The sequence below is a fragment of the Sceloporus occidentalis genome, unplaced genomic scaffold (genome assembly GCF_023333645.1).
Source record: "Sceloporus occidentalis isolate IW3139 unplaced genomic scaffold, rSceOcc1.0.p SCAF_4, whole genome shotgun sequence".
Taxonomy (NCBI): Eukaryota; Metazoa; Chordata; class Lepidosauria; order Squamata; family Phrynosomatidae; genus Sceloporus; species Sceloporus occidentalis.
Genome location: NW_028316984.1, coordinates 173900941 through 173925581, shown reverse-complemented (window position 1 = coordinate 173925581; position 24641 = coordinate 173900941). Strand labels below are relative to the sequence as shown.

At 39.4% G+C, this 24641-nt stretch overlaps 1 protein-coding gene across 4 annotated transcripts in view; it reads left to right on the top strand.

The window, feature by feature from the left end:
- LOC149315025 (tyrosine-protein phosphatase non-receptor type 21-like) overlaps positions 1 to 24641 on the top strand; it is a 107244-nt gene that overhangs the window by 58661 nt on the left and 23942 nt on the right. For 2 of the 4 annotated variants that reach the window (XM_089522359.1, XM_089522360.1), the window contains 7 exons: positions 10994 to 11061; positions 13051 to 13121; positions 14325 to 14412; positions 16144 to 16232; positions 16749 to 16836; positions 17777 to 17856; positions 22858 to 22918. In XM_089522359.1, coding sequence (XP_089378485.1) covers positions 10994 to 11061; positions 13051 to 13121; positions 14325 to 14412; positions 16144 to 16232; positions 16749 to 16836; positions 17777 to 17856; positions 22858 to 22918 — 545 coding nt within the window. Of the gene's footprint in view, positions 1 to 10042; positions 10139 to 10993; positions 11062 to 13050; positions 13122 to 14324; positions 14413 to 16143; positions 16233 to 16748; positions 16837 to 17776; positions 17857 to 21609; positions 21712 to 22857; positions 22919 to 24641 lie in introns of all 4 variants that reach the window. The other 2 variants (XM_089522357.1, XM_089522358.1) reach the window with 2 other exon arrangements.

Here is a 24641-nt window from a genome sequence, read left to right as displayed (position 1 = left end):
ATTAGCCTTATTTTTCATTCATTGCTATGGTTTTCCTCCAGACAATGGTGTCATTCAGGTGGTTCACACTGGTTCCTAAGAACTGGTTGTTAAAATTGTTAAAAATCATGGAGGTTAAAAAGAATGTTTTTGGATAGCATAATGCTAACTGAATTTAAGGTTTGACTAAGCCTTGTATTTGCTTGTCCAAAATTACTATTTTACCTGCAGTGTACACTGGCCATCTGAAACTTGTGTCCAGCTTCTTCAACGCCAGATACTCCATCCATCACTTTATATCTCACCTTTCTCCTAGGCTCAGATGCAACATGGCTCACAAAAAGGCAATAACGCATGTACACTTAAAAACATACAAAATTATTATTCAAATTAAAACAGTGTTAAATAATAAAATTAAAACCAATTAAAATCTTGTGTTAAAACATATTAAAAATAACACAGTCTTAAACTACTGACAAAAGGAGTACAAAGAAAGAGCCTTCGTAACTTCTCTTGGAAGGGATTTCCAAAATGTAGGAGCAGCTACAGAGAAAGTCTTCTCCTGTTTTTCCACGAACCATGCCTATGAAGTTGGTGGGATAGAAAGAAATGCCTTCATTTTGTAATGGTATTTGGATATTTTAAAAAATGTGATATTAACACCCTTTACAACTGGAAGGAGTAAGAGCAGCTGGAAGGAACATATGGCCCCCAGAGGTAAAAGAAATGCCATGCTTTTTTGCCCTGGGCCATTTTAGGCTCCAAATAGGCTTATATAAAAAAATGCCCCCGGAAGGCATATAGGACATTTTGTGGCGAACATATTTTTGCAGGGGGTGCAACTCTTCAAGGTCACGTGGGGTACTAATGGGACCTATTGGCCTCTCACAATTGCCTTCGCCTGCTTCACTGTCTTTCTTTGCAGTACCCGTTACAGATTTACTTTGTTATTTCCATAAAATGCAACATAACATGCGTTATATACATGATACAATTATATACATGACACACCTCCTTTTTGTCCCTGATTTTTTCTGTGCCCCCCCCCCCCCCTCAGCCTTAACATCTCTAGTTTGGGGTTATCCATTGGATGCAGGCCCTTGGCTTTCTTTTTCTATAAAATATGAAAATCACTTTTGACCTAAGAGTGCCCTTGGTGTACTTTGTGCTCATTAACATTGTGACCATTACTAACTTTGCGGCTGTACATACAGCCCCTAAGGGGTGGCATGCAGCCCTCCTTCGTTAGCTGGATCGGGGCTGCAGCAACCTCACACTGCGACCCCAATCCAGCCTTTGGAAGGTGCCATAGCTGCGGTGATGTGGCTGTATGGCACCCCTTTGGTGCAGTGCTCTGTCTGGAGTGGCACGGAGTCAGGGACGCTGTGCCCCTACTCCATCCACAGGCTGACCTTTTGGGTCAGTCTGTATAGGGCCTTTCTCTCTGTAGTTGTATGTCTGTATTACAAAAAAAAAATAAAAAAAAAAATTAAAAAACAAAACAAAATAAGACCATAGTCAATGCCAAATAAATATCACAGCCCCCTCCTATCATTTCTTGTTTTAAAACTATATCTGAATAGTAGACCTGCATGACCTCTGTACTTAATTACTGAAGTGCTTTTCTACTTCAGAAGAATGAAATATATTTACTGGAAACATGGGGTTTCTTTGTGCCACTTTGAGCCATTAGAACCCAACTGCCTCTTGATTAATACAGGGAACTGCTTGTGGCAAAAGTGTTTTCCAGGGAACAAAAGTTCAAACCTTGTCACTCAAAAGTATGAGTGCTTCAGAGAGTAATGGCAAAATGACTCCTCGCACTGTTGAAAATTGCTGTTATTTTCTGAAATGCCTTTGAATGGTGCACTTGTTCTCCCTTGGTATGTTTGGCATGTACTGTATACTTTAATACCTTGGAATTATGTTTTCATTTCTGCAATCTTCAGATTTTCCTCCATGCCATTTTTACTAAATTTATGTGTGGACTCTGTTTAATGAACCAAAACAGTAACGTTGCTATGTATAATAAGCTATTTCTCTTGTGTTTCTTGGAAAATAGCAATATTATTACAGAAACCCCAATCAAGAACTAAATTATACAATGCAAGCTGCTATTTCTTCTTTTTTTAAATTTAAATCTGTTTTCATTTTTCCTGTTAACAGTTTCCCCTCCTTTTTTTTGAGAATATAAGAGCCCTGCTGGATTAGATGAAACACCAGCATTCTGTTCCCACAGTGGCCAATCAGATGCTTTTCGGAAGCTCACAAACAATAGAATTTTAATGGGACCCTTGTTGTTGTTGTAAGCTGCCTTCAAGTTGACTTTAACTCATGCTGACCCCATGGATGAGACATTTCCAAGAGTCCGTGTCCTCCACTGCTCTTCGCATTTCCTGCAGACTCATGCCTCTGTCCTCCCTAATTGAGTCTAGCCATCTAGTGTGTGATCTTCTCTTTCTTCTCCCCTCAACCTTTCCCAGTATTATTGTCTTCTCTAATGAGCCATCTCGGCCTCCAGGGTTTGACTATTCGTTTCTCTTTCTGGCTGTCCACGATATCCTTAGCCCTTTTCTCCAATACCACATCTCAAATGAGTTGATTTACTTTTTGGGATAGTTCCCACTACGATAAGCTCCAAATCCTGATTCGGGGTACATGCCCCTAGTTCTCACTGGAAATCGATTCTGATCCTCATTAGATTGATTCCAGAAGAAATAAAGTGGAACAAATGCAAAAAACTCAGGGTTTTTGGGCAGCAGTTATTTTGAGGTTCTTTTGAGAAAAATCGGTTCTGACGTGATTCCTAACAGTGGGAACGTCAGATCAGAATCGATTCTTTCTGAAGGAAGGGACAAATGACAAAGGGGTGATGTTTTGACAGATCCACCATCTCCCCCCCCCCCCCGTGCTGTCTGTGTACTTGTGTGTGTGTGTGTTTTGAATTGATAGAATACACAGTTATTTGATTTTGTAACTACTTGCAAGGCAAGTAGTTGCAAAATCCATCAATCGAAAATTCTCTGTATATATTTTTTAAAAAACATCGCCTTCCTCTTCCTTCCTCCTCCTCCTCCCCTGTGCCTTCCTTCATTTCCCGCTCGGCTTCTCTGGTGCCTTTCTTCCTTCCTTCCCTGCTTGGCTTCCCTGGTGCCTTCCTTCTTTCCCCACTTGGCTTTCCTGGTGCCTTCCTTCCTTCCTTGCTTGCCTCCCTCAGTGCCTTTGTTCTTTCCCCGCTTGGCTTTCTCGCTTGCTTCACTGGTGCCTTCCTTCCTTCCCTGCTTGCCTTCCCCAGTGCCTGTCTTCCTTCCCTGTTTGGCTTCCCTGGTGCCTGCTCGCTGTCCCTGGCCTTGGCTCTCTCCCCTCTGCCGGCCTCCTCGCTATCCCCACCGACCTTGGCTCTGCCCCCCCCCCCCCGGCTTGTGCTCCATCACCGGCTTCCCCCATCCCCGGTTTGAAGCAGCGCAAATGGGGATGGGGAAAAAACACGATTCAAGTCACATTAAAAAGATCCCCTTTTATAGTGAGAATGAGGGATCTTTTGAAATTGGTTAGAGACATGGAGCGGATCTGAATCACAACCTGTGTTATTTTTCCAGTGGGAATGAGCTCTTTATCTGCTTTTTTCTCTGTCCAGCTCTTACATCCATACATAGTGATTGAAAATACTATATGGCTTGGATAATTTTAACTTTATTGCTCAGTTATATATCTTTACTCTTTGGGATCTTCTCTATCTCTTCCATGGCTGCCCTTCCTATTCCTAGTCTTCTTCTTACCTCTTGACTGCAGTGTTCATTCTGGATGATGTTTGATCCCAGGTACTAAAAATCTGTGACTATTTCAATTTCCTCATTATCTAATTCAAATTTATGTAGTTCCTCTGTGTTCGTTATTTGCGTTGTCTTTTTGATCAGCAGTAGACCTTTGCACTTTCTTCCTTGACATTCCTTAGTAATTGTTCCAAGTCATTGATGTTTTCTGCTAGTAATATTGTGTCATCCTTGTATCTTAGATGGTTGGTGTTCCTTCTTTCTATCTATACTACTCATTTTTCTGTGTCTAGACCTGCTCTTTGTATGATATTTTCTGCATACGAGTTCAACAAGTATAATGATAATATGTAGCCTTGCCTGACTCCTTTGCCTATTGGGAACCATTCCATTTCTCCATATTCTGTTCTGGTAATTGTCTCTTGTGCTGAGTATAGAACTATCTCAGCAGAACTATCAACTGTATTGGCACACCCATGTCTTTGAGATTGTTATATAGCTTTTCATGATCAGTGCAATCAAGCGCCCTCCTACATTGGTGTTCAGAAGCAGTCTGTATCCGATCTAGGAGGTAGCATATAGGCCTCATGTCTAGCTGCCATGGGTCTTTTCTCTCTCTCCTCTCTCTCTCTTTCCAGTTTGTCACTTCCTTCCAAGACTAACTCTAAGTCCTTCTAGAACATAAGCCCCATGTAATAGGGAAGGAATGTGAGGGCATTCTTGGGGCTGGCACCTTGATTGTAACATGCCCTTTCTTCCTAGAATCAGGACCTGAAGATGGTAGTGCACGAGTTGGTAATCTCAAGGCTGGACTTCTGCAATGCACTGTACATTGGGCTACCTTTGTACCAAGTCCAGAAACTTCAACTGGTTCAGAATATAGCAGCTTGGTTATGTATGCATCCAGAGCAATCACTTTCCACTGATCTTAACATGACTCCAGTGGCTGCCAGTTATTTTCTGGGCAATGTATGCAAAGTATGTTGGTTATTACTTTTAAAGCCCTACATGATTTATGTCCAAGTTACCTACAGGATCGCCTTCTCCCATACATTCCGCCCTGTACACTCAGGTCCTTTGAGAAATATTTGCTCCAACCAGCCAGGACTAGACTGGCAATGGTTTCCCAGAGGACCTTTTCATTGGCTGCTCCCAGACTGGAATGACCTGCCGGAGGAGATATGACTGATGAAAATACTGATGGCATTTAATACAATATTAAAGATATATTTCTTTTGGCAGGCCTACCCAGTTCATTTTAAATCATGACTTTTTAATTTGTATATTTTAAGAAACATACTCATATGAGTGTACTTTAATGGTTTTATAGTATTGGGTTTTAACTGTTGGTTTAATGTGTTTTATTTTATTGTTCTGTTTTGAATTTTAACATGTTGTGCCATGCTTTGAGGAGAAGTGGAAAGGAAATAATTTATTATTATTATTATTATTATTATTATTATTATTATTATTGCCCAGCTGGCAGGCAATCTCTTTACAGAATAGACTTATTGATTGTTTTATTGAATCATTTCCTGTATTGCTATGTATTTTAATATGTATTATCCTACTAGAGAGGCCCCTTTCCTACCCCCACTCCCTTTGTGTCGTGTCTTTTTAGATTGTAAGCCTGAGGGCAGGGAACCGTCCAATTAAAAAGATTGTATGTACAGCGCTGTGTAAATTTACAGCGCTTTATAAATAATATATAATAATAATAAATAATAATAATTTTGTATCTGATTTATCATGGTTGATCTCATACTGGATTGTGAATGTTATTATTTTGGTTTCATTTTATGTTGAATTGTTTCTTTTATTTTATACTACTCAAAATACTTTGGTATAAAGCAAATTAGCTTTCTATTTTCCCATATCAGGGTGGGGAATCACCTAAGGCTTTTTTTTAAACTCCTGATGCTCCTTGGACTTCTCAAAGGCCTCATAGCTCCCCACAAGCAATCTGAGGTGAAAAACATCCCCAAATTGTCAGTTACACCTGACGGTGTCCAGGATCTGTGGTTTAGCAAACACTCCACCCTATGGGGGAAAAACAACCCAACTAGAAATAGACTTGATCATTTCAAACTGCAATTTCAGCCAGCTTTTAGGTGTAGTGGGGCTCCACAGAGGCAAAAATTGCCTATATGTTGCAACTGCCCATGTTTACTCAGGGCAGTTGTGATTTTTTTTAATTACTTGCCCCCAGTAAATCATTACTTTGCTTTTACTACATCCATAATTTTGCATTTCAGGGATGCCATTTAAAATGTTATTAATGTGAGTTGCTAGAGTCATTCCCTAGTGGGACTCTGTTCTCATTCTACATAATTCAGTTCTTTCTCCCTAAGTCTCTAGCAGTCAAATGCTGAGCAAGTTGCAGATCCATCTTGTCTTTCCTCTCTGCTGTCAAACTCTCTAACTACCTATACATAAAGCATGGAGTGTCAGACTCTCCATTATCTTTGTAACCACTGTCATTTTTATTCTGGGTTGTCAAAATAAAATAAAGAGAGCATGATGAGTTGTTCCTTTCCTGTCCTTCCTTCCTTACTTGTTTGGAAGGGTTAGGTGGACAGTGCATGCAAGAAGGAACAGGAGTCAGGCCAGTAGCCTTCATGGTTTAGTAGTACTCACTCTAGTAAGGTTTGGCCTTATTTGTTGTTAGCTGCCCTTGAATCAGCCTTCACTCATGGCGACCATGTGAATGAGACATCTCCAAGACCCTCTGTCCTCAACCTCTCTGCTCATGGCCTGTATTGTTCTCCTTAATAGAATCTATCTCCCTAGCATGCAGTCTTCCTCTTTTCCTGCTGCCCTCCACTTTCCCTACAATCATTGTCTTTTGTAATTAGTCATTTTTCCTCATGATGTGGCCAAAATATGACAGCTTCAATTTGGTCATTGTAGCTTCCAGAGAGACTTCAGGTTTGATCTGTTCCAGAACCCATTTGTTTGTTTTCTTGGCTGTCCATTCTCTTCTCCAGCACCACATTTCAAATTAATTGATTTTCTTCTTATCAACATTTTTGCCTTCCAGCTCTTGCATCTGTATATTGTGGTTGGAAATACTATGGCTTGGATGATCCTCACTTTGGTGTTCAGAATGATGTCCTTACATTTTATGCTCTTATCCAGTTATTCTGTGGTTCTATAATACTATTTCATAGTATCTTTCCCCAATCCTAGTCTTCTCCTGATTTCTTGACTGCAGTTTCTGTTCTGTTGAATATTTGAACCAAAGTATGGGAACTCGTAGACTCTTTAAATTTTCTTATTGTCTAGTGTGAATTCTTGTACATCTTCCATGGTCATTATTTTTATTTTTGATGTTCAGCATTTGTCTGACCTTGGCACTTTCCTCCTTGATCTTCTTCAGTAATTGCTCCAGGTCTTTGCTTGATTCTACTAGTAGTATTGTATCATCTGCATAGCTGAGGTTGTTAATGTACCTCCCACCTATCTTCATTCCTCCTGCCTCTGAGTCCAAGCTAACCCTTGGCTGGATTGCCTGACTTCTTTGCCAATTGAGAACCATTCTGTTTCTCCGTATTTGGTTTTGATGGCCGCTTCTTAGCTTGGTTATAGGTTACGCAACAGGACAATCAGATGTTGTGGCACTCTCTTGTGCCCCAAAATGCCACTCCTTGAGGCATACCTGTGATGAGCTTTGGAATTTTACTTTTTAGAATATAATTTACATACTGATTTTGGAATCTATAGATCCTTTGCTGCAACTTTTTAAGGGGGGGGAAGGAAGTAGATTTTGATGTATAATGTATTGTATTTTATTACTGTTAGCCACCCCGACTGACATCAAAGGGGCGGGATATAAATAAATAATTATTATTATTATAACTCTCCTCCCCAATTTAAAAGCTCTGGGCTCATGTTCCTTATAATAGATCCGTCATCAAAAGTCAGCTTCAGTGGTATTTTGCACCGTGTAAATGCTTAGGTGTACACTGAGCTGTAATAGCTTAATAGCAGACAATTTTAATATCAGAATATCAGGTGATTCTGTTTTTCCCCTAATTTAATCAAAAGACTAAATATCTTCTTCTCCATTAAATCAGCGAATAACAAGCTGATACGGTCTAAATGAGAGAGTCAGCATGCCATAGTGATTTGAATGTTGGACTATGACTTTGGAGTTCAGTTCCTCAGCTCAGCTATGGAGTTTATCACACGGGGGAGAAAGCGTCATGCTCCCGTTTTTTTCTGTTACCATTGCACAATTGCTCAGTATTGGAATAGCAACGAAACAGTAATGGGAGATGATCACACCTAAACCAAAAACGATGCAGTTCCATTTTAATTACAGAAAAATAGCGCTTTTAGTGTACATACCTGAAGCGTTATGATTTCATTTTTGCAGTGTCTGCACACACGCAGAAAAGACTTTGCTGAATCGTCCCGTCCCCCCACCCACCCACCGGTCATAGCTGTGATTTTGCATTTCTGGTTTACCTCTGTTGCAGACTTCCGGTATCCAAGTCCTTAGACACTGTTGTTGAGGGATAGAGAATATTTTTGGGATTATTTTGCAGATGGATACTGATACTTAGGAGTTATTGGTATGTGTCCTCACACTTATGGTGAATTGTCTGGAAGGGTGGATGAGGAGGGAGAGAGAGAGGCAGTGCTGAATAGCAAGCCAGGAATGAAAGCACAATTGCGGAATTGAAGTGTTTTGTAAGTATACACTTGTGCTGATAACGTTTTGCTTGCACTTTTGAGATGTTATTAATGATATACTGTAAATTGTTAATACAATCTGACAGGAACATGACACTTTGATAACTTGTTGACAACGCGATAATTCCAACTTCATGTGATCATCTTCTCCTCAGTTGCACAGTGGTAACAGGAAAAAAACCTGGAGCATTACACATTCTCCCCCGTGTGATAAACTCCTATGAAACTCATTGAGTGACCTTGGGAAAGTCACATGCTCTCAAACTCAGAAGATGGCAATGGCAAACCTCCTCTGAACAAATCTTGACTAGAAAACCCATGATAGGTTTGCCTTAGGGTTGCCAAAAGTTGGAAATGGCTTGAAGGCACACAGCAACAAGAAATGGTGTAAATAATAATAATAAAATAATAAAATTTTTATTTCTATCCAGCTTTTTGCCAGGCAATCAAAGCGGCGTACAACAGGTTAAAATACATCCATATATACATAATACCCCCCCCCCTTAAAACAAGATTAAACAATGTAAGATTAAAAACTACATATTAAAACTGACTAAGCTAAATAAAAATCATCATGGGCAGAGTTCACTGGATGGGAAATCTTATTTGTGGCCGAGCATATTATTCTGGGAAGGCTTGCCGGAAGAGATCCGTCTTAATGGCCTTTTTAAAGCTCTCTAGATTGGTAATTTGACAGGTCTCGTCTGGCAGGCCATTCCATAAGTTGGGAGCGGCTGCAGAAAATGTCCTCTGGGAAGTCGCCGTCATCCTGGTCTTTAAGGGCTGTAATAAATTCCTCCCAGAGGACCTGACTGTATGGGGTGGATTATATGGAAGCAGGCGATCCCTTAGATAGGTTGGACCCAAGCCATGTAGGGCTTTAAAGGTGATAACCAACACCTTGTACTGTGCCCGGAAACTGATAGGCAGCCAGTGGAGTGACTTCAGTGTTGGTGTTATATGGTCACTCCTTGCTGTTCCTGTGACCAACCTGGCTGCCATATTCTGTACCAACTGGAGTTTCCGGACTAGGCACAAGGGTAGCCCCATGTAGAGCGCATTGCAAAAATCAAGTCTTGAGGTTACCAGTGCATGTACTACAGTTTCGAGGTCACCCTGTTCCAGGAAAGGGCGCAGCTGGCGTATCAGCCGAAGCTGATAACAGGCGCTCTTGACCATCGCATTCACCTGATTCCTCATCTGAAGCGACGGGTCAAGAAGCACCCCCAGACTGCGAACACAGTCCTTTGAGGGGAGCGTGAGCCCCTCTAGGACTGGAGGTTGCAGCCCAATCCCTGGTTTGGGGGCCCCTACCATAAGTACCTCCGTTTTGTCTGGATTCAACTTGAGCTTGTTTTCCCTCATCCAATCCATTACTTCCTGAAGACACTGGTTGAAGGGAGAGATATTATCTGTCGTTGTCGCTGATGACCGGGACATGGAGAAATTTAGTTGGGTGTCATCAGCATATTGATAACATCCAGCCCCATATCCATGGATGATTTCTCCCAGCGGCTTCATATAGATGTTAAATAGTATCGGGGACAGGATGGCGCGTTGAGGGACACCACAATTAAGCTTTGTTTTTGAAGAGCGACTGTCCCTAAGCATCACCCTCTGGAACCTGCCCAAGAGGAAGGAGCGGAACAGTGACATGGTGAAAAACTTTCAGCAAGGCATGATTATTGGTCAGTGGTCTGTAGTTTAAGAACCGGGATTTTGCACAGATGTTTCTGTTCCCTGTGAAGTGGATATCCATTTAACTTCACTGAATATTACACTTGCGTGTTACAGCATTTTTATTCCACTAACTATTATGGCTCCCTCCTGTGGAATCCTGGGATTTGAAGTTTAGGGAGTGGCATTAAGAATTCTCAGCCAGAGAACTCATACACCTCACTAAACTACAAACCCTAGAATGACACAGGAGGCAGCTATAGCAGTTAAAGTGGAATAATAGCCCTATTACAATGTAGTGTGATACTGTTATGAATGCTTTAGGTCAGAGAAGAACTCGGCTATAAAGATGATTAATAGTTGTGGCCAGTCTACATAGCACATTAGGCTTCTGTTTTATTTTATTTGGCTGTTTTGCTTTATTTCCTTAGAATGATAATCCTGTGTACTAGGAAAGGGTGGCCAAGAATGTTATTTGCTGAGATCTAACAAGTTAATTGGAATAGCTTGCTTATGTAACAGCATTCTGTCATGTTTTTATGTAGCCCCGACTGGCTCTTTAATCATAAGTACTTCAATGAATTATTACTTGTTTGGCTGTTTTTGTACATTTTAGATAGAATGAAATATCTTGACTTTCTAAAATCCCATTTTAGATGGAAAACCAAAAGGCACAAACTACCAAGTTTTATGTTTTATATGACTTCTAAGACTTCTGTGGGATAGGAAACATCTTAATACATTTAACAGATTAATTTATGGTCTGTTCCTCATCCTTAAATGATACTTTGTTGTTCACTCTGTTAGTGACACTTTTAAAGTGTTTTAAAAGTTTACTTTCTGTCTGTCTTCTCTCAATTCCTCAGCTGATTTTGGAGATTATGACCAGTATGAGTCACAGGAGTTTCTGCAGAGATTTGCCTTGTTCCCTGTGGTAAGAAGGATCCAGTTTCTTCTGTTTTTAGGGATTGTTTTGGAGATGGAAGAATAGAAATTGATTGGGAAAACATTCAAAGTGAGGAAATAATGCACGGTGGTTATTGATATTTTATTGATACGTTATTTTTGTCTTTTAAACAGATGTGATGTTTTACTTTTTGTTTTATTTAAAGTGACTTCAGGTTTTAAGAGAAGTAACTCAAAATGTTTACATTCTTTCTAAAATAATCAGTGTTTAGAAGTTTAAAAGAGTTTGAAAGTTTAAAAGAGAGCTATTTACTACTATTTTTTATTCTTCTTTAGCCAAACTGTTTGGATTTTTATATTCGCTTCATAGTTTTCTTAGAATATTAATAGCAGAATTTTTAAAAGGCTGTGAAATCAGGGTGAAATTAAAATATCCCACCTCAGTCTGTGTTCTTCTGACATTCTGTCTCATGTTGAATAAAAGTGATTGCTGAAACCTAGCCAACAATAAGGCATAGTTATAATGCTATTAGGGCATACAAGTCTATTGCTGTGTCAGGGCTACTCAAAAACCATCTGAGACTGAGTTATGTGGGAAGCTATCCACATCTAGGTCTTTGTCTTCCAGCTAAGGTAATTCTTTGTTCCTCCAATGTCACCTCAGAGCTACTCAGAAACTCTCTTGTCTGGAAGGGAGGAGAGAAATGATTTTCAACAAGCTGTTGTTTATTCTTTGTGGTTTTATTTAGCCTTTCAGTGATACTTTTATTATAATCTGCTTATGTACAGCCAGCCCTCCATACCCACAGATTCTTTATCTACGGATTCAGCTATCCATGGTTTGAAAATATGCCCAAAATATATAAATTACATGAAGGAAATCTTAATTTTTCTATTTTATATAAGGAACACTATTTTATTATGCCATTATATTTAATGGAACTTGAGCATCCATGGATTATGGTATCCATGGGGGGTCCTGGAACCAAACCCAACAGATACCAAGGGTGCACTGTAATTTGTCCTGAGTTATGCTTGAAACCTAGAGCCCTTTCACAGTTGATTCTACTACAAGTTCCATGGTTCCATCCTATGGGATTCTGGGATTTGCAGTTTAAGTAGGGCCATTTAGCATTCTCAGCCACAGAGCACTAGTGCCTCCACCAACTACAAACCCCAGGAGTCCATAGAATGCAGTCATGGTAGATTATAATGGAATCATAATTGTGAAAGGGCACTGTTGTAGAAACACATTAAGGAAGGAAACAAAGTTTAGCAGTTCTTAAAGCAGCAAGACTCCCAGGACTGCAAAGAACTTTCAGTCTCATTCACCCCTTCTCATATACATCCAGGATAGCTGTTAGGTTCTTGAAAGGGACATGTTAGGTTCATGAAAGGGACTTTTTTTTGTATTTAACAGCATATAATGGATGTTCTTCATTGCAAGAAATTGCTATGTCTCTGGAGCTTTCATACCATCTTTTATGTCTAGGGACTCGGATGGCTTCTGAAAAAGGAAATGCTTGGGACAGATTTGCACACAACTTTGATTCATGGAAGTGGTGCACAGTAACGCTAGAATTCCCTCCCCACCCCTAATTTTATTGTTGCATCAAAACTGAGGGAAAATCATAAACTCAATTTTTTTTCTTTTTAATTTTAACTCCTGGAAATGGAATCGAAGGCTTTCATGGCCGACGTCCATAGTTTTTTGTGTGGTTTTCGGGCTATGTGGCCATGGTCTAGAAGAATTTCTTCCTGAAGTTTTGCCAGCATTTGTGGCTGGCATCTTCAGAGAAATCTTCTCTGAAGATGCCAGCCACAGATGCTGATGAAACGTCAGGAAGGAACTCTTCTAAAGCATGGCCACATAGCTCGAAAACCCCACAAAAAACTATCCTGGGAAGTTGTGTATAAACTGGTCCCTGATAATTTTGTGCATATATTACTATGTGTTACCTTTTAAATTGCTAATTTATATGGGAATAAGGCTCATAGCTTCTATTTGATTCTTCAGGGTTGGTTACAAGATGAGAAGATCCTGGAAGAAGCAACCCAGAAAGTGGCATTACTCCATCAGAAGTACAGGTAATAGATCTGAACTTGTGACATTGTTTCTGATCTGAATGATGTTGATGAGCACCTGTTTGTGTTGTAAAATGGGTACATTCCTAATATTTGGACTTGTTCTGTGCTAAGCGTGATGATCATATCAGGAAGCAGCTTTGAATAACACAAATATTTCTTTCTTTAAGAGTAGCATAAACCAGGGATGAAGAATATGTAGACCTCTCACATATGTTACTGAACTTCTGTTTTGCTCCAGTAGAGCGTTTCCATTATATTCCATCATCCTAGGTTTAGGATTGCCAGATTGGATCTGGGATAGGCTTCCTGTAGGTTTAATTGTTGACAGATCTTGGAGCAGAAGAAGATACTGTAAGTGGGATGAATGTACCTGTTCTCCCCAAGCCTCCAGATCTCAATTTTCAGTCACAGCTGTCCCCTCTCAACACAGCTTTTTCCTTGCTGAGGGAGGCAGAAGGAGAAGACCAGAGGAGCACCCAGCCCTGTTTTTGTCACCAGAACCCTGTCTCCATTGGCAAGGCTATAGCCATGATGGGAAGGGATGGCTCTGGTTGAAAGTTTGGGTATGGAAGGAGGATTGTTTGTACCAAAAAATCTATTCTGTGATTAAATACAGTATGTTTTGTTTTAATTAGGGTAAGCCTGTTTTGCACAAGGCAATGGGTTTTGTTCTAAAAACCTTCACAAACTTTTTGTTCCAGCAAAACAAACACACACCCTGAACAAAAAACTCCTATAAACTTTCCCATTTGGGAGAAAACAGTTGAAAATCTTTTTCTTGTACATAAGATTGAAATAGTCCAGTGGACACACACTGGAACACACTCCCTTGGAGTGTGGTGGAGTCTCCTTCCTTGGAGGTCTTTAAGCAGAGGCTGGATGGCCATCTGTTGGGTATGCTTTGATTGTGAGTTCCTGCATGACAGGGGGTTGGACTGGATGGCCCTTGTGGTCTCTTCCAACTCTATGATTTTATGATTCTGAGAAAGCAAGTGGAATCTCAATTCCTTATAATCTTCAATATTTCTGGTATTATTACCACATGTGTTTACGATGGCCACATTTGACATAATAGTGAACTTTTCATACTCTTTTTTCCTTGTTTGGAGAAGGATTACATATTTGCAGCAATAAAATATTGCACTCTGAATATTTTTTCTGTTAAGCTAGTTAGTAAACAGAATTACTTATTTGTTTTTGAAGGGGGCTCATGCCACCTGATGCAGAGATGTTATATATGCAAGAGGTTGAGAGAATGGAAGGTTATGGGGAAGAGAGCTTTCCTGCAAAGGTAAAATTAGATTTCATTCATGAATTTTATGAATTAGTTTACCATGAGGATGAACAACTATAACTGTGCATTTCTTTTTTCTTTCTTCATATTGAAATTTTGTTTTGAAACGTATATTCTAAGCTGATTTGGAGTGAGACACTCTGATGTGAAACTTACAAATGTAAAATACTGTATCTGAACATTTCTGCTGCTTAGCAGAATTCTCAGATGTCCCACCAGAAGACATTTAAAATATTCAAGATTCTGTATTTGGCCAATTAGGTGAAGGCTTTTTTTGTAATACATTTTTATATTGCATTTATAATAAATATTAGCTATTTTGCTTACCTTTGGATATGAAGGCAGGTTAAATATGCAAATTATATGCTCTCACCATACCTACACATGTTCATGTGTATATATTTAAAAAACAGGTTATATATGCACATGCATACATACATACATACATACATACTTTGCAATGTTGATATGACTATGGAGGCGAAACATGAGAGGTATCAACATATGAAGAAACAATATTACTATTATTATTGATCTTCACATTCTTTTGGAAAGACATCTTGATTGGACCAAATAAAAGGGGACTTTCAGCAGCACTTCTGCTCTTGTAGTAGTAAACAAAACCTCCAACAATGGGAACACGTAGAATAGGGATGGGCAACTGAAAACAAGGAAGGGGCTTTCCCCCTTTGTGGGCTGAAGTAGGTTATTTTAGCACATTGGAAGTGACATGATGTCACTTCTTGCTACCACTTTGGCCATTTTTTGTCCATTTTGGAGGGGTTTGGGTGCCTGTGGTGTTAGGGAGAGCAAACCTGTTTTTTAAATGAAGTTTTGGGAGATTTGGAATGGTTTGGGAGCCAAAAGAAACCCCCAAAACAAAACCTATCCTGAAATCAGCCTGGGGAAAAAAAATTTAAATGAGGGGGGGATCTGGGGGGCATTGAGTAGTTCCTGAGAGGTCCCCAAGGGCTACATGTAGGGGTTGTAAGGGCTGCATATCATCCACAGCATTCCCTCCCCTGCAACTTAAAAAAGATTTCCTACACTATCTAGAGAATGTTAGACAGTTCATATTCTGGCTGATCTGAAGGAAAAAAGGAGGACACTTTAATGACTTTATTTTTCAATGTTGTAAACTTCTGTGTTCTTTTACTGATTCCATGTGTTGGGGAGGAGTCAACAACAAATCGATTCACTTGACTGGGAAACATTATCCTCATCGATGACATCAAGTTTATAAATGATCTCTGTTTGAATAATATCATCTGTGTGATCAGATTAGGAAGATTTGTGTTCATTCTGGGATCATTTCTTTTTTACTCAGCGGTGCAGTCAAACCTCAATCCAAACTACACTGTTTCAGAATCATCCTCTACTAGAAATCCCATCTAGTTACCCTCAGGGTTTCAAACTGCAGGAAAAGTCATCCAGAGGTCTTCAAGTTTGCTACTACAATCTTAAAAGCTCAACATTAAAGTAATAAATTTGTGGTTCTTTGGATTTAATGTAAACTGATTCAACAAAATAGATTTGTAGGCCAGTTGCTTGCTTATGGTTTGGAGTGAAAATAAAAAAGGTTGTCATCAAAAACAAAAAATACATCAATGTGCAATTTAGGTAATTTTTTCAAGATAATGAAACATTTATCTAGCAGTAGTAGAATAGTTGTACCTCTGTTGGGAAAAAATATCTCAAGTTATTTCATTATCTTTGCTTACTATCCAGGATAGCCAAGGAAGTGACATTTTCATTGGAGCTTGTCTTGATGGAATTTTTGTGAAGCACAAAAATGGCCGACCTCCTGTCATATTTAGGTAAATTTATTTCCCAAATACAATGGCATTTTCAAACACGTGTTTTCTTGTATGCATTTGCAAGAACCTGAAAGTGTACAAACAGAACATATTTCTCATGTTGAAAGTGCACAGAACAGAGCATAACCATAGGACAGGGGAATAACAGGGTTCCCCCCCAAAATAATTCGAGGATATTGCCATACAGTTTACTTGAGATGCCTGCTTCTAGTGCATTCATTATTTTCATGCAATGATTATTATTTAAATGTCTTTGCTCTATAAGGTGTGATGTCTTGTTGTTCATTTAGCTGTTATGATTCTGTATCCGGTTGGAAACATGTGACAAAAGCAGCCAACTAAATAAATAGACAACTCAAGTGGAAGTAAAAGAAGCAGATGAGAATTTCTGCAAATATACAGGAAATATTACGGCAAATGCATATTTTCTTTTGCCTGCATGCTATTACAGTGCAATAATTTATGAGGCCTTGAGAATTTGTGTCTTTCCTACTTCTCTCCCCACCCGTTGTGTAGGTGGCATGACATTGCTAACATGTCCCACAACAAGTCCTTTTTTGCACTAGAGCTGGCAAATAAAGAAGAGACTATCCAATTCCAAACTGTAAGTGAGTGAGCTTTACTCTTAAAATGATTTTGTATAAGGTATTTCCACAGAATTGTTTATGTGACATTTCAAAGAGAATATTTTTAATTTGTGTTTTCTCATATTGGGTGAGAACTTGCACTGTCAGATAATGTAACATGATGGAGCTCCATCACCAGTTATATCTGTGGATGCAACCACAACAAAAAAACTATTTTTGCAGCCTGGAAGCACCCTCACCAAAGTGTTTCTGATGTGCTGGTGATTAGTGGACAAATATCTAAAGAGACCCCTTGGGGTCCTGCCACAACTACTTATTCCAAGGCACCTTGAGACTAAGATAACCCTGCAGATATCATTTCCCAACTCCTCAGAAAAGCTTTGGTCAGGGTGCTGCCAGTCTTCATAGATAGGGTTTTGAGGTCACCTTTGGTTATTCACTACTGTGAATGTGAATCCCCAGCAGTTATGAATTCAGAATTCCAGCTTAAATTTCTTGTAATTGCTGAGCAGGATGGCAGTCATATCTTTAAATTAGATAAGTATCAGTCAACTCATTTCATATACAACACTCACGGGCCTGTTGTGTCATGAACATTTTTTGTCCATATGTTCTTGACATTTATTCAATACTTCATCATTTATTTATGAATATCATGAAGTGCAATAGCTTGAATATGTGGAATGAAGAAGCATACATTTTAAAATTCCCTTAGGAGATAACTCTATTCCATGTACTGCAGGTACTTCTGTCTTTGGAAAGTTGATTTTTTAATGAAAATGTTCACATAGCTGTATATGTGATAGGTTTTCATGGGCCTATCCAGTGGATGGGATAGCTGGGCTCCTCTTTGCTGGTTTCCAAATCAGCGTAATAGGAAATTGATGTCAACAGACAGTGGCTCTCACCTGACCACCTATCCAGCTTTGTCTTACATATATCTCTTTTATTCAACAGGAAGACATGGAGACGGCAAAATATGTGTGGAGAATGTGTGTGGCCAGGCACAAATTTTATAGACTAAATAAATGTAGCCTGTAAGTACTGCACCAGTCACTACAGAGTCATTTCATATGCATTCTAACTTTGTATTTTGTAATTTCCTAGTAGGGCATCTTAGGTGCATTATCCTGAGATTGGAACATGTTTACCAGGGAAAGAATTTGGCAAACAGGAGCCCCATATGAGGCCACAGAATTCTTCATCTTGGTACAGAATCTGAGAATAATGACTCAGATCCAAAGAACATGAGTGGTAGGCAAAGTATATACAGTCAACCCTCCTTATCCACGGATTCAAGCATCCACAGCTTGAAAATATTCCAAAAAAGTATAAATTCCAAATAGCAAACCTTGAGTTTCCATTTTATATAAGGGATACTTATTATTATTATTATTATTATTATTATTATTATTATTATTAACCTTTATTTATGAAGCGCTGTAAATTTACACAGCGCTGTACATGCAATCTTTTTAGTTAGACGGTTCCCTGCCCATGGGCTTACAATCTAAAAAGACATGACACAGAAGGAGAAGGGAGTGGTGGCGGGAAAGGGTAAGAGGTCCAGCAGTTCCTCTCTACCTCCGAGGCCTGGACCAAGGCAGATGGACTGGAGGGAGGGCTTGGCTTCAAAATGGAAGGTTAATCATTTTCCAGGGAAAATACATACTCTCAAGTAGGATAATACATATACAATACATAGCAATACAGGAAATGGATCGATAAACAGGCAACAAAAGAACATCAGATAGTAAGCGACAATTATGCAATGCCTGGGAAGGCTTCTCTGAACAGGATGGTTTTCAACTCCGTTTTGAAGCTGGTTAAAGAAGTGATGGCTCTTGCTTGTGGGGGAAGAAGGTTCCAGGAGTGAGGGGCAGCAAGTGAAAAGGGGCGAATCCGGGATGGGGCAGAGGAAATCCTGGGCTGAGACAGGAACCCTTGACTACCAGAACGGAGGGCCCTGGTGGGAAGGTGAGGAGAAAGAAGGTCTGATAAGTAAGGAGGGGCCAGTCCATGGAGGGCTTTGAATGTCGACAGCAGGAGCTTATACTGAATGCGGAAAGGGAGAGGGAGCCAGTGAAGGGATGCCAACACAGGAGAGATGTGGTCAGAGCGGTGGGTGGAAGTGATAATGCGTGCAGCTGAATGCTGGACAGAGATTAAAGGACGGAGGTGAGAAAGAGGAAGCCCAGCCAGGAGGACGTTACAGTAATCAAGTCGTGAGATCACTAGGGCATGGACCAGGATCTTGGCAGTAGAGGCAGAGAGATATGGTCGGATTTTGGCAATATTGTACAAAAAGAATCTACAAGCCTTGGCTGTGGTTTGGATCTGAGGGATACACGACAGAGAAGAGTCAAAGATAAAACCAAGACTGCGGGCTTGCTGGATACCATTTTACTATGCGATTGTATTTAATGGGACTTGAGAATCCATGGATTTTGTTATCCGTGGGGAGATCCTGGACCCAGCAAATAACAAGGGCCCATTGTATTAGTTCTTTTTGGCACTCTTGTTCAAAAGATAATGTTCCCACTGTGCAGTAGTATAGTGTCACAGGGGATGCATCAGAGTATAAGACAAAGTGAGTAAGGAAGATAAAGTCTGTGATATATATTCTGTTAGAACATGTTGTTAATGCCATGTTATACAAGAAAACTTGTGCAGATGAAGAAACTTTGGAAACAGTGGTCACTTTTCTTACATAGTGCTCTTCTACTAAGATGGCAATAGATCTTCTGTACGTAGAAGAGGTTCCATCAGCGGAAGGACATCTTCAGATTTAACCCATCAAAATCATCCAGCAAGGCCACTACAAATACAGTCTATGAGGCTCCCAAAATATTTAAATTTCTGACTTTATATTATTTGAATTGTATAAAAGAAGAAAATAATGATGGCAGTGGTTTTGATTCTGATTTGGCAGATTCTGATTTGGCAGGTACACTGCCTGTAGTTCACAACCTCAGTACAAAGTGTTGTTTCTGGAGTGGATAAGATTCATCGATTTAAATTTACTCTTTAGGCTCTTTGTTTTAGACAGTGGAGCTAATTGTACTGATTTTAGATATCTAATAGTTGCCTCTCCACAGGTTGAAGACAGTGAAAAAATAACTCTCCTTCTTTCTACTAGGGGGTGGATTACTGGAAACATATTCCCCAGTTTCAGGGATAGGTAGAAATTAGATCACTAGATCATTGCCAATTGCTCAGCATGAGATTTTGGCCCAAGTTTCTATTTTTTTTTTTTTAACCATCAGCCACAACAGACGTCTTCCCCTGAACTTAAATCTGTTATTGAAACAGGTCTTAAACCTCACAATTACCTGGTAATATGTCTCATTGAACATGGTGGAACTAGCTTCTGAACTGTTGTGCATAGGACTGCACTGTTAAATGCAGATTTGTACTAATAAAGGCAAGTCACATTAGCATATGTCTAATGAGGTGCAATAAATAATTGGTTCTGCTCCTTTGCAGCTAGCTTCATCCACTGAGCTTTCTTGTCCTCAGATTCTAGTTAAAAACAAAGTAGGTCCCACAAACTGGACCAGCTTGAGATGGTGATTTTGTTTACGTCCCACTATAATTTCTGTTATCATCTGTTATCATAAATAAATAAATAACTTGTGAAGGAACCACATGCAAGTGTAGTATACAATAGATGAGCTGAAGAGAGATTAAGTCAAAGGTCAGCAATCTAAAATCTTATCAGATAATGGAACAAGTGAAGCTCATGTCATAGGAAGCAGTTCCATTTTTCTTCCATGGGCTATTAACTGTGATAATTTGGTTAGCTTCTGTCCCTCATTGCTTCCATAAGTTCCTTGATTTAAGTGTCCTGAGGCAGAGAGTCATAGCCCCGAGTAACCTTTGATTTTCATATCATTTCCCAGGAATATTGAATTATTAATGTAAAGTGGTTCTTAATTTTGTATAGTGAGCACAGTGCACTTACTGTTTAGTGATACTGTGGTATCAGAAGTGTATAGTCAGCCCTCGGTATCCACAAATTCTGCAACCATGGATTCAAACATCCATGGCTTGAAAATATGTATTTTAAAAAATCCAGATGAGATTGGGCATGTTCAAAGTGGTATGGCCGTAAACATATTTTTTAAAAAAATCCCACAAGAAAATATATCCAAAAAACAAACTTTGATTTTGCCATTTGATATAAGGGACACCATTTTACTATGCCATTGTATATGGTACTTGCGCATTCACAGATTTTGGTATCCATGGGGAGTCCTGGAACCAAACTCCAGCAGGCACCAAGGGCCCACTGTACAATGTTGTAACATTAACTTCATCCCTCAAAACAAGTCCGCAGCCAAACCAAACATTGCACTTCCTGGGACTCATGAGATATGGTGCTGTGGAGCACACCATAGTGAATTTTTGTATAGTTTTGTGTGTCTTTTGGTTTATTTAACATGGCTAACATTTTTTCTTTAGCTGTGTGGATTAGAACTTATATTTATAAAACAGCAGCAGGGAATCTTGCCTAACTCATGCCTGCTGGCCAAAAATAAAAGCTACCTCAGAAACCACTTCTGTTGCATCCCTGTCATAGACTAACAGAAACTTTCTATGGAATCAGGTTTATCTTTTCATTTTGTAGTAGAAGAGGGGCTGGGTGGTCATGACCATAAAGAAAGAACACCCTTCAAAAGCCCACTGGAAGATGGACTGAAATGTCTCCTCTCTTGTAACCAACATCCTTTCTTTTTCAATGTGCTATTTCATTGCCTCCATTTTGTCTGCATGTACCTTGTCTTTAGAGACTCCCCAGACTCTCCGCCTGAGGAAGGCTCTCAGAAATCTTTCCTCATTCTTTCCTTTCCACGCTTTCCAATCCTTTCTCGTCCTTCTCTACCCAAAGGGTGAGCCAGAAAACATTCTCTTTCTTTCCTTCTGTGTTCTTTGCATGCCAGGTACTTGTACTATTTCCATATGTACTTGAGGCAGGGCTGCCTTTTACCAATTTTGACCAGAGGTTGGAAAAGTTATTCTTTTGGACTATAACTTCCAGAATTGCCCAGTCAACGTCACTATAATGATCCAAAAAAATAACATTTCCAAGCTCAGACTTTGAAATTGTGTTATTAAATGCAGCCGTAGCATTGGGAATTGGGCTTCAGAAGTAGAACACTTTTATTTGCCTGTTGAATACGTGAGCAATTCACCTTGACATTTTGTTTCAAGACAAATGTATCTAAGCACTAAGCATGTTCAGGTCAACATTTTAGGCAGGTGGAAGGGGCAACAACATTTGAGATACTGCAGAAATAAGTGGCACAGTGCTTCAGAGTTTGTGTGGATGGGTCTCATCTAGGTCGCAGTTCCCTCTGCACTACCATGCAACATCATTATGCTCTACTATTCATTATGTTCTACAGTGCAGGCCAGTCTTAATGCCACCTGTGGCTATGCCTGAGCTGAAATGGAAAGCCGCCTCTTGATGTGCTTAGTCAATGGCATCCAAAAAGAAAAAAATGTGCTTGAAAATCCACCAGTTGTGGTCAGACAAATGCTTGTTTTGTTGAGAGTTAGAAATCAAGCTAGGCATACTATTTATGGTACAAGCAATTCTTGCAGGATTTTGTTGGTGGCTAAATAAAACACTACAACTCTCACTGCCATAGTTGAGTACATTTCTGGAAATCCAGACTGTTCCCTCTCTTAACTCCTGATGTCATTGTAATACATGCAGTGTATTCTGCTGGTGAAGAAGGAATGTTAAAAGGTGTGGCATTGTCCTTGATTTGCTTGTGCACGTGTGTGTGTGTGTGTGTGTGAAAGTGTGTGCACATGTGTGCACATTTTCTCCCCTGTGGTCTACTACCTTTGTTTATAATGGTATAGGCTCGTGAAATAGCCATCTTTTTAAGTGTTTGGAATGCTAAATGTTGTCTAAGGATGCATTTGTTGGACAATTTATTTCTAATTAAACTTGCATGTTATTCCACTTTCACTTATATCACTGCAAAATACGTATTTTTACTTTATCATTTCTTTTTGTTTTGTAGACAAGCTCATACGGTGACAGTCAATCCAGTTAGGAGGCGATCATCGTCCAGGTTGTCTCTGGTAAGGTCTTTGGTTCTAAAGTGCTTCTTACTTTTTTATTTATTTGTTTTTAAAGTTATATATTAATGTGAACAAGCTTGCCCCTTAAACAAAATGAGCACTGTAGATCTAAGTTATTGAGACTACAAATGGTCAGTTGTGTATATATCTTTAGCTTCTTAATCATTCTTTAATTGGACTACAGGTTCAAGTTGATAGAACAATGAATGTTCCTGGAACAATGAATGAAGAGATTATAGTTTCTTTCTTAATCATTCCTAACTTCATTTATGGCAGGCAGTCCACCCTCCTAAAAAGAATACTGAAACAATTGCTCTGTACCACATCTGAAGAAATGCATTTATGTTCATGAAAGCACATGCTAAAATAAAAACCAGTTAATATCACAGATGTTGCTACATTCCTCTGCCCCCCCCCCCCCAAATCCTTCTTTTTATGCTGCAAGAGGCTAGCATTGCAACTTGTTTCAGAACTAAGGGCCCGAACAGACAGGCCAAAAAAAGCTGCTTTGGATCACTTTGGAGGTATGCTGTTTAAATATTGCATGCATCCTAAGAAGCTGGAAGCTGTGCTAAAGCTACATACCTCCAAAGTCACCCAAAGCAGCTTTATTTTGGCCTGTCTGTTTGGGTCTTAAGTTAATGTGGAGGCCCAGTCTACAACATTTTACAGAGGGGCTGTTTATCTAGAAGTTTCCTGAAGATTTGAGATGTGAGAATTTGTACTGTCTTGTCTATAGAATGGATGCTTTAGCTGTACCCAAAATAAATAGAAAAATGTTTCTCAATTGTGTTCTTACAATTGTCTTTGAACAGTGTTGCAATAGTGAGCCAACCTCTTCAATTAAATTACTGTAATACAATTATAATTTGAGAGAGGTTCCTGAGAATGAAGCTTGCATCATGTGAATGCCAGATTTTGCAACACTATCCTATGCTGTGCAAATTAAGTACAGTATGTTAAACATCCTTTCTTAACTGTATGGTGTCACACAGTTTAAATATATGCATATTTGTAATATTAGCACTTTTAACATGCTGAAGCATGTTAGCATTCTCTGAATACTGATGGTCAGAAAACATGTGTTCTGTTGGCCACTATGGGAACAGAATGCAGACTACATAAACATTTGTTCTACTCCATCACAGTTTTTATTCTTTTTTTTCTATCCATGTTCATGCCTTCATTTTGCCAAGGGAGGAGTGTAGCAAGGGAGAAGAACTTGCCTAATGCAACATACTAAACTTAATGAAAGAGCGTAGATCCTTACTTATGAATCAGACTACAGTGGCTGTTTCCAGTTTTGCAACTGAGTTTGACCATGGGTGAGAAGAATTGGTACCCATGTCTTGAGGGTCTGAAAAAAAAACTTGGAACTGACTGTGGTGGTTACTGCATCTTGTTGTATTATATTTATTTAGATGGAGAAAGGAAGACAAGCAAATCTTGAAAAGTGTTCATTTGGCTACAAGCCCTCGAAACCTCAAGCTAGCAAAGGAGTTGTGTTCCAAAAGCTAACCTTTTTGAACCCTGTCGTTATATTCAAAACAGAGCCATGATAGGTGGTCTGGCACTCTTTTTACACAGTGGTCAAATCAGTTGCCTATGGAAATACTACATGATAGTGGAGTATCACATTTGGCAAATCAGTACTTAACAGAAATTCAGCACTGGAGAGACTACTAGTAGGAACCCTAGTAGGGGAAAAAGCCATCATCAGTGC